Raw genomic sequence first — 14,214 nt, 5'->3', positions numbered from 1 at the left:
AAAAAGAAAAATTAAGGGAAGAATTAGTGTTCACAATTACCAATTGGAGTTAATTAGCAATTAAAAAAACCCACCTCCAAAATTAGTATAAAAACAGATTTTGATTTATAAACACTTGACTCATATATAATCATTTAAAATATATTTACTGCAGAGAAAGATAGGTAATACAATTATCAGAGCTCTCAAAAATAATTTGCCTCCCCATCTCCATTATATTCCCTAATCCAAATGCAGACATTTGGTTTCATTAAAAGTTACCTTTTTTCTTAAGTAAGAATTGGAGGTTTTCAGGAGTTTCTCTACCTCTCCTGCAAGATCTCTGCACATCTCTGAAGAGCCCATGCAGCCAAGGGTACAAAGTGCTAGCCCCTGTACATATTGCGTGCTATGATTAAGATCACTGCAAAAGAACAGAAAAAGGTAGAAATGAACATGCTTTTCCTGGTGCTCCCCATAAAGAAGCTTCACCATCTAATGAGGTAGCTCTGAATGATTCACAATTTCTGTAGTAAGGAAAATAATTAATAGGATTGTTTGCTGTAAAAACATGTTTGCTTTATTACAAATTACCAATATAGTGAACTGATTTACAGTGCCTCCTACAGGCTTACAATTCCATGTTTCTAAATACCAAAGTAACAGAAATTCGACAACATGTTATCTGTTGAAGACAAACTACTTCAGAAAACTCAGCAAACCAATGAAAGTGAAAGCCAACAAAGACAGAAATGTGAAGCACAACTGTATCTTTAAAAGATTTTTGGGGGTGCCTGGGTGGCTCAGTCAAGTAAGGGTCTGACTCTTGATTTCATTTCAGGTCATGATCTCAGGGTCGTGAGATCGAGCCCAGCATCGGGCTCCATGCTGGGCAAGGAGCCTGCTTAAGACTCTCTCTCTCCCTCTCCTGCCACCCCCCCCAGCCCCCCACCACACCCCCTCACTCCCCCCACTTTCCCCCACCCCACTCTGGCATGTGCACATTCTATCTCCCTTAAGGAAAAAAAAAAAGAAGATTTTAATATGCTCTACTACTAATCACTTAAAAAAGACAAAATATATATATACATCAACCAATACCTTTAAAAAAAAAATCAGGAAACAGTCCCCACTACTAGAGCATTTAAGATGACCTATATATCACAACAAAAATACTGTGAAACCTCTAACCTTAGGTATAGCCTTAACCTTGATGCCACATTAATTTTTACACTTTCATGTATTCAAAAGAAGAAAAAAACAGTAACTAGAAAAATTAGCTAATTAAACCACCTTTAACAAACTAAGCTAGGTATTTACACTGAGGTCCAGTATCTGGTGATACAGATATACAAAATCCTATCTGTAAAAGACATTGACTACTGTACAAAATTATTTACAAACTAGCCAGGAAGTACACCTTCAGAAAAGCTGAAATATTAAAAGCTTAAACCAGTAAATTCATCTATATATTATAATCAACTTCTATTCAGAGGCTGAGTTATTGTACGAGTTATGCTACTTCTACCAGCTTTAAGAGCACTTGAATATTCTTTAGTTAGTGGTTCTCAGGGCTTTCGGTGGTTAATGGATCTCAGGAAGCCCCCAAGACTGTTTCAGGGGGTCCATGAGAGCCAAACTATTTTTACAATACTAACTCATTATTTGCCAACTGTATTGACATTTGCACTAATGATGCAAAAGCTGTGGTGGGGAAAATTACTGGCACATTACAAATCAGAGTAGTGGCACCAAACTGTACTAGTAGTCATTGTATTCACTGCCACATGCACACAGAGGAAGGAATGAAGGAAGGAAGAAAAGAAGGAAGGGAGGGAGGGAGGGAATGAGTCTGTTTGTTCAACTTAAGACTGCCTGTGACAAAGCAGTAAAAAAGATTAGTTTTATTAAATCTTGACTCAAATGCATACTGTTAAATATTGTGTGATGAAACAGGAAGTATGCATAAAGAACTTCTGCACACTGAAGTGGCAATCTCAGAGAAAAGCACTTGTGCACTTGCAAGCTAAACTATGAACTTTTTATTTATTTTTATTTATTTTTTTTAAAGATTTTATTTATTTATTTGACAGAGATAGAGACAGCCAGCGAGAGAGGGAACACAAGCAGGGGGAGTGGGAGAGGAAGAAGCAGGCTCATAACGGAGGAGCCTGATGCGGGACTCGATCGCAGAACGCCGGGATCACGCCCTCAGCCGAAGGCAGACGCTTAACTGCTGTGCCACCCAGCTGCCCCTGAACTTTTTATTTTTAAGTTTTTTGTTTTTTTTTTTTTTTTGAGAGAGAGAGAGTACAAGCAGGAGGGACAGAGGGAGAGGGAGAAGCAGGCTCCCAGCCGAGCAGGGAACCTGATGTGGGCTCGATCCCAGGACTCTGAGATCATAACCTGAGTCAAAGGCAGAAGCTTAACCGAGTGAGCCACCGAGGCGCCCGCATGAACGTTTCAAATGTATATGATTTTTATACGAAAAATAACTGACAGACAACTATAATTATTAAGATTTGGGTATCTGGCAGACAACTTCTGGAAAGAGAGCCACGTTAGCCTATCACTTCAAGAGCAACAACTGACAATATTTGTTGCCAACGATAAAATCAAAGCTTTGAAGTGAGAGTCAGAATTTTGGAAAATTTGTATTGCCATGATGAACTTCACAGTCTGTCACTACTTTAACTCAGCCAATTTTTCCCAAATGACTTAGGCCTGGTGTGACAAATGTATACATGAGTAAAACATTCCAAGTGGGAAACACACCAGTGGGTTTAATATAACAAAGTACCAAACTTCACTGATATGGTTTCAAATTCCACACTGTAACTAATCCTTAAGAAACTACCACTTATGGAGTTTTGGTATAGTATCAAAGAAGAATATCCACTTATTTGAAAGGCTATTAAAGTCCTCTTCCTTTTTCTAACTACATTATCTGTGAAAGGCCGGATATTCTTCATATATTTCAATCAAAACATAACACAAGAAATTGAAGGCAGAAGCAAACATGACATCTGGCTGCCTTCCATTAGTCCAGATGTTTAAAGATTTACAAAAATGTGAAATAATGCTAATTTTCTCATTCGAATTATTTTTGTTGGAAAATAGTTTATTTCTCACTGAAAACAGTATTTACGTTAACATGTAAAGGGTTCATTACTGGTAATTTTAAATGAAATAATAAATGGTTTTAATCTTCCCTGAACAAAGAAAGGAAAACATGGTAAAGCATAAATTAGCCAGGTTTGCTACTTTATAAGAATTTGAGTATTTAAGATAAAAATTACTGATAAGGGGCACCTGGGTGGCTCAGTCAGTTAAGTGTCCAATTCTTGATTTTGGCTCAGGTCATGATCTCAGGGTTGTGAGATAAAGCCCCGAGTCAGGCTCTGAGCTGGGCATGGAGCCTGCTTAAGATTATCTCTCTCCAGGGCACATGGATGGCTCAGTCGGTAACTGTCTGCCTTTGGCTTGGGTCATGATCCCAGGGTCCTGGGATCAAGTCCCGAGTCAAGCTCCTAGCTCAGTGGGGAGTCTACTTCTCCCTCTCCCTATCCCTCTGCCTGCCACTCTCCCTGCTTGTGCTCGCTCTCCTTCTGTCAAATAAATAAATAAAATCTTAAAAAAAAATGAGATTCTCTCCCCTCTCCCTTTGCCCCCCCCCCCACCAGCGCTCACCCCTCTTGCCCTCTCTCTCTCTCTCTCTCAAAAAAAAATTTTCTTTCTGGTAAAAATAATGTTTATGTCTTAACTACAACTTTACCATTTAGGCTCCCAGTTTCCAAGAATATTTAGTTGACTTTTCATTAATTTTTCAATGATTAAGAACATTTGCATAATGCAAGCTCCTAAAATATCATATCCAAGTTTTAAAGATTCCAAGATCTTTAATTGTTTAGAGCTTTTCTAGGCCAATGAACAATGAGGGAAACATTCATTATTTTTATTTAAGATTTTATTTATTTGTCAGAGAGAAAGCACAGCAGCAAGAACGTCAGGAAGCGGGAGAAGCAGGCTACCAGCTGAGCAAGGAGCCCAATACAGGACTCGATCCCAGGACTCTAGGATCATGAACTGAGCCAAAGGCAGAGGCTTAACTGACTAAGCCACCCAGGCATCCCCAGAAGCATTCATTATTAAACATAAAAACCACTGATACACTATGACGCCCTATAATACAAACAAAAAACAAAAAAACCCTCATAAAACAAACAAATCCACTCGTTAACAAATATTTTTAAAAAACAAAACTAAATGATCCAAAGTCCTTTAACTTGAGCTTAGACTAGGTGCCAGATCAATTCCCAACTATTAGTTCTCTCTAAAAAAGTTCACTTGAGGCTTGGCTAGGTCTCATTAAAATTCAAAACAAAGATTTCTTCTTTACCTATGTACTTCATTCTTCAATTTTAATCAAGCTATAAACCTATACTTGAGTTTGGTATTAACTCTTTAATATAAACTTGCTGCTAAGCAGAACTGCCAAATCATTAGCATGTGATTGAAGGCTTAAGTAATAAGGGCAACAGAGCATGCAAGAACAAAAATTAAAGAAACTCTCAGAGGCCGAGCCAGAGTAAATTTATAAAAGAGTCATGCTGAACATGTAGAATGTAACCTCTATAACACCAAGGATCCCTGCCAATTTTTTTTCATTCTCCCTCCCCAGAACTTGTAACAGCTCCTGGCACACAACAGGTATACAATAAATACTTGCTGAATAAATGAATCAACTTAGTATTTTCATTAGTATTTATTTCAAGGCCAAAAGATAAGATTCTCCCAAAATTAAGTGCACAGACTCCATGTATTTACATGACAGACTCTATATTTACAACCAAATCATAATTCTCATTTTGGGATTTTCCATTATCCATTGGAAAATTTTAAAGTAGAACATTATTGACCACAGAAAAGTATAAGAGTTCAATACTACAAATGTGATAACCTATATTCCCTGCTTCCACTTTCTGTCAAACAAATATTACAGACGAAAAAGAAATCTACACAAGGAGATTAAACCAATAGACACACCAAAACCAAACTAAAACAAACCAAAAAGTACCTTTAACTGGTAAGGCCATCAGAACTTCCATAACTTTCGAATAGACATTTGCTGTAAGAGGGATGCTGGGAAGAACTGCTAATTCCCCTGCTTGGCTACTCTAATTCCTCCATATATAGCAAGCACTTCTCAATTTGTAAGTTAAACAAACATGACTGGACTAGTAAAGCACTCATTAGAGGAAAAAAGACATACACAAAAATTCACAGGGCTAAGTATAATTTCATGCAACTAAAATCTTGAATTAGACCACTAACAAGCAAGACCTCTCCTTTTACCTTTAAATGGTATTTACTCAGAACATACAGTGGTAATTCTTTAATAAATGTAGCAATTCATTACTCACAATATTCAAGGTCCTGGAAATATAACGTAAGAAAGCTCTGATTTACCAATACTTTTTCTATTCCATGTAGGTCCAAATTCTTGTTTCATTGCTAAACTGTGTTCCTATGCCTGAAGATGTACAGCAATGCCTTCATTTAATTAAATTATCCCCTACCGGGATGCCTGGGTGGCTCAGTCGGTTAAGTGTTCAACTCTTGATTTCGGTTCAGGTCATGATCTCGGGGTTGTGGGATGGAGCCCCGCATCAGACTCTGCACTCAGCTCGGAGTCTGCTGGAGATTCTCTCTCTTCCCTCACCCTCCCTTCTACTCCCACCCCCGCTTGCATGCGCTCTCTCTCTCAAATAAATAAACAAAATCTTAAAAAATGACAATAAATATTCCCCTACAGAAGTTTTAATCCTTTGCTTACCCTCTTTACATATAACCTACAAGAGCAATTCAAATATATTCTAGACAGTAAATAAAATCAATAAATAGAAACTCTTGATGTCATAATTATAAGAAAACTTTAAAAACGAAAGTCTTTAAAAGAAGGAAAAGTAAGACTTACTTCTTGATACAGTTTGTCATGAGGAGATGGACATCTTGTCTTTCATCTAACAGCAGCATTGCCCCTAAATAGCCAATGCGTTTGTCTGTGAATTTTTGAGAGGCGATAAGTTTGAGGCACTCCAACTGCAAATTTAAACAAAAGAAAAGAAATTAAGAAATTGCTACCACAATCAGGAAGGAATGTGGAATCAGTGGATGGCTAAAATAAGTAGATGTCAAATCACCTAAGATCTTCAGATATCTTGATAATAGATACCAAGTTCTGGAACAGATCATCTTAGCAAGATCCTATGATATATGCTATCCAAATAATCTATGAGGTTTACTTTACTTCCAAAGATTGAAATAAATACTTACAAGTATTATAATAAAATATAAATAAACCCAATTCTTAATTTAATCCCCAGATTGTACTAAATGAGCACCTAGCTTATGCATATATTTATGGCCTGTTTCCTATTTTGAATAGCAAAAAACTCAGTAACTGGAAATACACCAAAATGCCAAACACCATCTTAAACATCAGGAATATACAACTGAAAAAGAGACAAACTAACTTTAATACAATGTGGAAAGTGCTGTATTTAGGGCGTGAACCAAGTAGTAGGGAGAAGTAAGAGTTTAGCATATGAGGAATAAAAATACAGAGGAAAAAAAAAAAGCCAGAGGAAATTTCAGGAGTGGAATTAACCTAGAATGTTTTATATGACTTTTGTTTACGTAACTGATAAAAATCCTCAGAGCTTAAAACTCTTTATAGTTAAACAGATTGTCTCTCTACTTAGCCTTTCTTGAACATCACAATCATTTTGATATACTTTATCATTCCATCTTGACCAAAATGGAAAAGGCCAAACGTTCCCTTGATAGCAATGGTTTTCAAAGGGTGTACATAAGTTAGACACTCCAAAAGGAGTTTTGCAAACTATGCTCCTATTAGAATCACTGCATCCCAAGGAAAACGGCTCAAACGCAGCCCCGCGTACAACAGTCTAAAATCATGTGAGATTACTCCCCATCTGAATTTGCCTATAAGTTCAAAAGTGAAATTGAGGAAAGTAAAAGAATTTACAAATAAAACTGTTTCAAGCTATTTAAAAATTCCTCTCTTGATGTATCTACACTAAAAACACCTAAAGTTAACAGAGTGACTATACTATCATGAGCAAATCAAAGAAGCCTCCAAGAAAAACTAGGATCCAAAAGGGAAACTGAAATGCCTTCTTAAACTGAGAGATTACAGAACAACCCTTCCCTTCCTTCTATGCATTCAATTTAAATTTTAAAAAACAATTTCTGAAATAGAAAATGAAGAAAGTCAGTTTTACAATGTCAGCAGAAAAACTGCTGAGGTGAATGAGAAAACCAGGGGCTAAAATATAATCAGAAAATTTAACTCTTTTTCAAACAGAAGGGTTTTTAACCTTCCTATTTAATAATCCTATAAATGAATATTTTAGCAGTGAAAAAAGTTCTGAAAATCAGGTATCACTGAAATTTTTATCATCCTTATTGAATGATGCTTTTAACGAATACCAGGCATTACACAAATAAATTATGTAAAAATTTGTTAAGATGAACTAATGAGAAAGACAGACTTTACTCTTAGGCATAAATATTACTTTGTATTTTTTAGGCCAAGTTTTAAGACAGTCACACTAAGAGTCATCATTGACTAGCGAGTACAATTTGTTGCTTTTTGTGACACTTGTTTAAAACTTACCTAAAAATTCAACATTGAAAAGAAAAAACTACAATTTAAAGAGACAAACGCAAAATTAATTTTTAATATTCCCCATTGGTACAGTGACTTTCCTTCAAAAATACACATTTGCTTTATGAAGGTGGCAAATTTGAGAGGAAAATCTAAGATTAAAGACTGGGAATGGGACGCCTGGGTGGCTCAGTCAGTTAAGCGTCTGCCTTTGGGTTGGGTCATTGGGATCGAGCCCCCCCAGAGGGCTCTGCTCAGAGGCCTGCCTGCTTCTCCCCCTCCCTCTGCCCCTCCTCCCCCACTCATTCTGTCTCTCTCTCTCAAAGAAATAAAATCTTAAAAAAAAAAAAAAAAAGACTGGAAATGGCATTTGAAAAACATCCTCCACTGAAGGATAAGCTCTCATCATACTCTACATTTCGGTGTCAGCGGCCAGCAATAGTGCCAAGAAAGTACCTTGTTTCATCTTTAAGAATATTATCAACGTTTTCAGATGTTGAAAAAGAAAAAGGCTGGAGGGGTGAACAATGGGATTTGGGCTAAATATGAGGGGAGGGCAACCAGTTTTGAGCAGCAACCACTAAAAAGACAACTCCAGTATGAGTTACAGGAGAGAAGAAAAATAGTAAAATCAATTAAATGTTTCTGCCCCTTAGGTCAGTACTACTCTGTCTCACTTGAAACTACTTGAAAATTCCACCTGAAACGTTGCTAACCCACAAATCTAGCATATGCTTTAAGACCACAGTAAACAGTCCAGCTTTTATATTCACCCACAGAGATAAAAAATAACTTTTGGTTTTACTCCAAACTCCCTGAGCAAAGCCAAAAGATAAATGACAAACTTGGAAAAAAGATTTGCAACTCACTTCATAGACATGAAATCCTATATAACAGGATCCTACAAATTTTCAAAAAGACCAACAACTCAATATAAAAATGGACAAAGAATATGGACAGTTCAAAGAAAACAAAAAAAATTCAAACATATGCAGTTCAGCTTCCTCAGAAAACAAATGCAAACCCAACTAGGTAAATTTACTTAAAACAAATCACTGAAATATACAGCTGAAAAGGGTGAATTATATGATATGTAAAATATGCCTGTGTGAAGTTATTAGACGAGAAAAAGAAATGCAAATGGAACCATACTGAGATACTATTTTTTTATCCTGTTGTATTAGCCAAGTTAGACCATCAAAGTGGTGCAAGGACATTAGTGATTGGATATAAACTGGTCCAAGCTGTAGTGAGAAAGATCAGGCCTATCTAAATTACAAATACACATACCCTTTGACTCAACAATTCCACTTTTAGGAACTTACACTACCTTTACATTCATACATGTGCAAAATAATGGTTATTATTCAATTGTAGTATTAGTTTAAGCAGTAAGACTGGAGGGGCGCCTGGTTGGCTTAGTCGACAGAGCATATGACTCTTGATCTCAGGGTCCTGAGTTTGAGCTTCATAACGGATGAGGAGCTTACTCAAATTAAATAAATAAATGAATAAATAAATAGTAAGACGGGACATAAATGTCCAATAATAAGGCATCAGTTTAACAAATTATGATTCATAAATATCAAGGAATATGGGCACCTGGGTGGCTCAGTTGGTTAGGCATGTGTCTTTGGCTCAGGTCATGATCCCAGAGTGCTGGGATCAAGTCCCATGTTGGGCTCCCTGCTCAGGGAGGAGTCTGCTTCTTCCTCTCCCTCGGCCCCTCCCCCGTTCGTGCTCACCTGTTCTCGCTCTCTCGCTCTCAAATAAATAGAATTAAAAATATATATATATCAGGGCGCCTGGGTGGCACAGCGGTTGAGCGTCTGCCTTTGGCTCAGGGCGTGATCCCGGCATTATGGGATCGAGCCCCACATCAGGCTCCTCCGCTATGAGCCTGCTTCTTCCTCTCCCACTCCCCCTGCTTGTGTTCCCTCTCTCGCTGGCTGTCTCTATCTCTGTCAAATAAATAAATAAAAATATTAAAAAAAAATATATATATATATATATATATCATGGAGTACTATGCTAGATACATTACCATGAGTATGTCAAAAAAGCTGGAAAGAATGAGGACATGGGGTAATCTTCAAGAAAGATTATTAAGTAGAGAGTACACACACAAGTATTTTACAGTGGAAGGGGCATTTCCATTGCCTGAAGATGTACAGAATCTCTCTGGAAGGACAGACATGAGACCATTGCCTATAAAAAGGAAACTAAGTAGGGGCACCTGGGTGGTTCAGTCAGTTAAGCCTCTGCCTTTGGCTCAGGTCATGATCTCAGGGTCCTGGGATCCAGGCCCGCATCAGGCTCCCTGCTCAGAGGGGAGCCTGCTTCTCCTTCTCCCTCTACAGCTCACCCTGGTTGTGCTCTCTTGCTCACTCTCTCCCTCTCTCTCTCAAATAAATAAAATCTTAAAAAAAGAAAAAAAAAAGGAAACTAAGTATCTGAAAGTAGACAGAAAGCAGGGTTTTCATCATATATTCTTTGTATCTTTTAAATTTTGCATCAGTGAACTGTCATTACCTATTCCAAAAATAATATTGGACTAGAAGGAAAAAGTTTAAAACTGCAGGATAAAGGGAGCTTATATCTAACTCCTGGCTAGAAAAGCTAATATAATAATATTGTAATTAAAAAGGAGGAAAAAAACAACCTAGGGCAATTATTCCCTCTCCTAAATTGAGTAACATATAATTTCAAAGACTAACAAAAAAGCGTACGAGTCTTGGAATTGTTTTATGCAAAGACCTTGAAAATTTAAGACCAAAATCTTTTGAAAATACAACTCAGTAAATGGGCACAATCAGCCCTTTTTAAATAACTTATATTCATAATGAATGATTACTGTGCTATACTATTATACCAGTGATGCTCTAAGAGCTTAAAAAGTTATGTCCATTCCTTATCTCTAGTCCCCACAATGGCTGTTTTCCTTCTGCTGGCAGTTTCTTGTATTTTTCACCGATTATCCGCTTCTTCCTTGTCAACAACACTCTTATAACTGACTTTTCAACAGCAACCTTCTCACTCTCCCAGTCACCTTCCATCCCAAAGGTCTGACTGCAGTAACTTTTAGCTATTCACTGATTTTTTTTTATATTTGTTTTCCAATTGTTTTTAAGAAGCTGTGATTTTTCTTTAACTTCATAAACTCCTGCTGTGTAAAAATCAATGTGCTAGACATCCTCACTGATCCCCAGTTAGAAGGGCACACAAAAGGAAACCAACATTTGGATATATATACTAAATATATATCATAGGATATATATCATATATTATGTCACACTGTGACAATTATGCACCAACTACTATGAAAACAAGTTAGAAAGGGCACTCATTCAAGGTGAGAAACAATAAGGAAACATTAGAGAAAGATTCCTATCCCTTTATATAACACATACTGGAACAGAAAGAAATGATTTGATTTAGGAGCCCTAATGCTGGTTCTAGCTTAAGAGACCTAAGCAAGTTATTTCAACAACCTGGGACTCAGTTTCCTCTTCACTAAGATAACTGGGCCATATCGTGAAAGGCAACCTTAAGGCTGCTCTCCTCTCTCTGCTTTCAAGGCAAACACAGTAGTCACTAATTCTCTACAGCTGATCCTTGAAGTGGCCGAAGAATTTTTCTCAGCAGAAACATTCCAGGCAGCCATTAGCAAGTCTTGGAATAAATATAAGGCCTTAAGAAAGTGGTTTCCAAACCTGACTGATCAAAATCACTGGGAGAGTTTTGATATATGTAGGTCACCCCCAAAATATCCTGATGGAGTACGTACATTTCGGGTAAAGCCTGACAATTGGATTTTTATAAACATTTTCTAGATGACTCAATATTCCAATTTTCTCCAAATTTCAAAGCAGTATTTTTTTTAAGAAAGGTTTTTGGCCTTGTTACGTTTTTCTAAAGCAAGTACAAATATTGCCCTTAATCTGGTTGCCCTTGAAAAAAGTTGCACCTATTTTGTTAGCTTTTAGAACAATTTTCCACAAGGTCAAATGCGTATATACATTTGCTTCTTAATTTTAAAATTTAACATCTAAGCTTTATGGTGTGAACAATCACCTGATAAAAAGATGCAATTAAACTTTAATGGATCTGCAAATGATTGGTTAGGTCTTTTTAAAAGTTTCCTTTATTTCAATTTAATATTCAGAAATAACTTTCTAGTTTACACAGACACACATTTGAAGAATAAGCTTGTTTAACTGCTTTACCACTATGTAGTCTGGCACCATAAAAATCTCATTATATGAGACCAGTCTGTTTTTTTGTTGTTCTGGCGGGGGCGGGGCGGGGGGGGGGGAATAAGACACTTAACATTGCTATTGCATATCCCATTTCCCCTCGAGAAAATTTATTATGAAATATTTCACTCAAAAATACACAAAAATCATGTACTACTCATTGAGCCACCAGCCAGCTTTAGCAAATCTGAACATTTTACCCTACTCATTTTATTTTACATTTGTTAATATTACAAATTCAGTTGAAGCCCTCTGCCTCAATCCCATTTCCCTACTCTCCATCCCAGGAGTAACCAAAACTCAAAACTGCTGTTCATCATTGCCATGCCATGTCTTTACTACATATATTGAGACAACTGTTTTTGAATGTTTTAAGCTTTATATAAGTATTATACTATATTCCTGCTTTTTTCATTCAACACCTTTGGGTATTACATTCTGACAAGAAATTCTAATTCAGTTATATTCATTGCTAATATAGTATCCCACTTGTGAAGATACCACAACTTACCTATTCTTTTTGTGGACATATAGATTATTCCCAATGTTTTCATATTAGAAATAATGCTGCAATGAACTCTTATAAACATCCCTTGCTAAATGGACAAGATTCTTGATCAGATTCAGGTTTTTCAGTTTTTATTTTGTTTTGTCTTAGCAAATACACTTCATAGGTGGTGGTATGAACTTTCATCAAGAAGTATGTAATTATTTTTTTTTAAGATTTTATTTATTTATTCGACAGAGAGAGACAGCCAGCGAGAGAGGGAACACAAGCAGGGGGAGTGGGAGAGGAAGAAGCAGGCTCATAGTGGAGGAGCCTGATGTGGGGCTCGATCCCATAACGCCGGGATCACGCCCTGAGCCGAAGGCAGACGCTTAACCGCTGTGCCACCCAGGCGCCCCAAGAAGTATGTAATTATTTCTGGTGGTTGTCTCTCTTTTGTGACAGCATCGATGATGATCATCAGGGATTACAAAAGGGCAATATTCTAATTTTTCCATTCTTTCTTTATTAGCTGGACTTGTCCTCTAAGGAGCATATGTACATTGGGTACATACTGGGTAACCAAGAGTTCCTTTGGAAGGAACTTACCAATAACTCCTCCAGAAGGAACTACTGGTAGGAAAGGCAGGACAAATGTTTCTTTCCTTTTATTAACCAGTTTTCAAAATGAGACCCTAGTATGCTCCAGAGATGACCAATGGAGTTTTTAAAACTTTGTTTAGTACTTATGAACTCACTGGGACTCCTGGGTGGCACAATCAGTTAAGCGTCCGATTCTTGATTTCAGCTCAGGTCATGATCTCAGCATCATGAGATCAAGCTCCATGTCAGGCTCCGCACTCAGTGTGGAGGCTGCTTGAGATTCTCTCTCTCCCTCTCTCTCTGACCCTCTCCCTGCTCACTTTTGCACGCACACTCTCGCCCTCTCTCTCTCAAATAAATAAATAAAATCTTTAGATAAAAAAATTAGGAACTCGCTGATATAAACTTACTTGGTATATTCAATTATAATTATTCTTATTAATGCTCAAATTTCCTTATTTTGGGGCACAAGAAAAAGCCACTTCTGGTGGCTACTAAATCCTTTTAACATGACCTCTGGAGTTTTCGTTTTCTGGCACAGTAAGACATTTCAGGCTTATTTGGGGCACAATGTGGGCTCACGGGTGCTCAAGACAAGGATGCCTACTATCACCATCCAATTATAGGTACAGTGTAGTAAAGAAAGAAGAAAAAAAAATTATTAAGGACGGAAAGTTAAGGAATTGCCATTGCTTACAGACAATAGTATTGACTATATGGAAGCAATGGAGCCTACAGGGACTCTTTGAACCAAATGCAATAATGTTGCTAAGGAGATAAATATGCAAAAAGGAATTATATTTCTGTATATCTAAAACCTAATTATTAAAGTTTTAGCAGTGCTATCTGCAATAGGAAGAAGAGCTCCAAGGAACCTGTAAATTTCACCAAAGGTTTGTAAGACTTTATAGAGAACACTGTAAAATTCTAAAGAACATAAGGAAATGAAGTGCTATACTGTACTGACGGAAGGGAAGACTACTATGGACAGGTAAATGAGTATAGCATGCCAGGCTGGAACGGGAAAGAAATAGACAACGCAAGCCCAGCCTGGAGAGGGTCACCAGCCTACTACTGCCATAGGAAAATGTGGATCCAGTGTTGCCAAATCCTTCCAATTTTCCAAGAGAAACTAGAAATCCAGATTGCCACAAGAAGTTCCTTGATTTTTATGTCGGCAGCAAATTCAAAAAATT

General features: G+C 37.2%; 1 protein-coding gene across 1 annotated transcript in view; it reads right to left on the bottom strand.

Annotated features, from left to right (window-relative positions):
• The window catches only part of AP1G1 (adaptor related protein complex 1 subunit gamma 1), a 71,773-nt gene that overhangs the window by 32,824 nt on the left and 24,735 nt on the right, over positions 1–14,214 (bottom strand). Inside the window, exons 3-4 of the mRNA XM_026495159.4 lie at positions 5,957–6,081; positions 262–403 (exon numbers count right to left, since the gene is read on the bottom strand). Of these exons, the coding sequence (XP_026350944.1) occupies positions 262–403; positions 5,957–6,081 (267 nt within the window). The remainder of the gene's footprint in view (positions 1–261; positions 404–5,956; positions 6,082–14,214) is intronic.

Source organism: Ursus arctos, unplaced genomic scaffold (assembly GCF_023065955.2).
Source record: "Ursus arctos isolate Adak ecotype North America unplaced genomic scaffold, UrsArc2.0 scaffold_19, whole genome shotgun sequence".
Classification (NCBI taxonomy): domain Eukaryota; kingdom Metazoa; phylum Chordata; class Mammalia; order Carnivora; family Ursidae; genus Ursus; species Ursus arctos.
The sequence above is the reverse complement of the archived record's forward strand: the minus strand, read 5'-3'. Positions and strand labels throughout refer to the sequence as shown.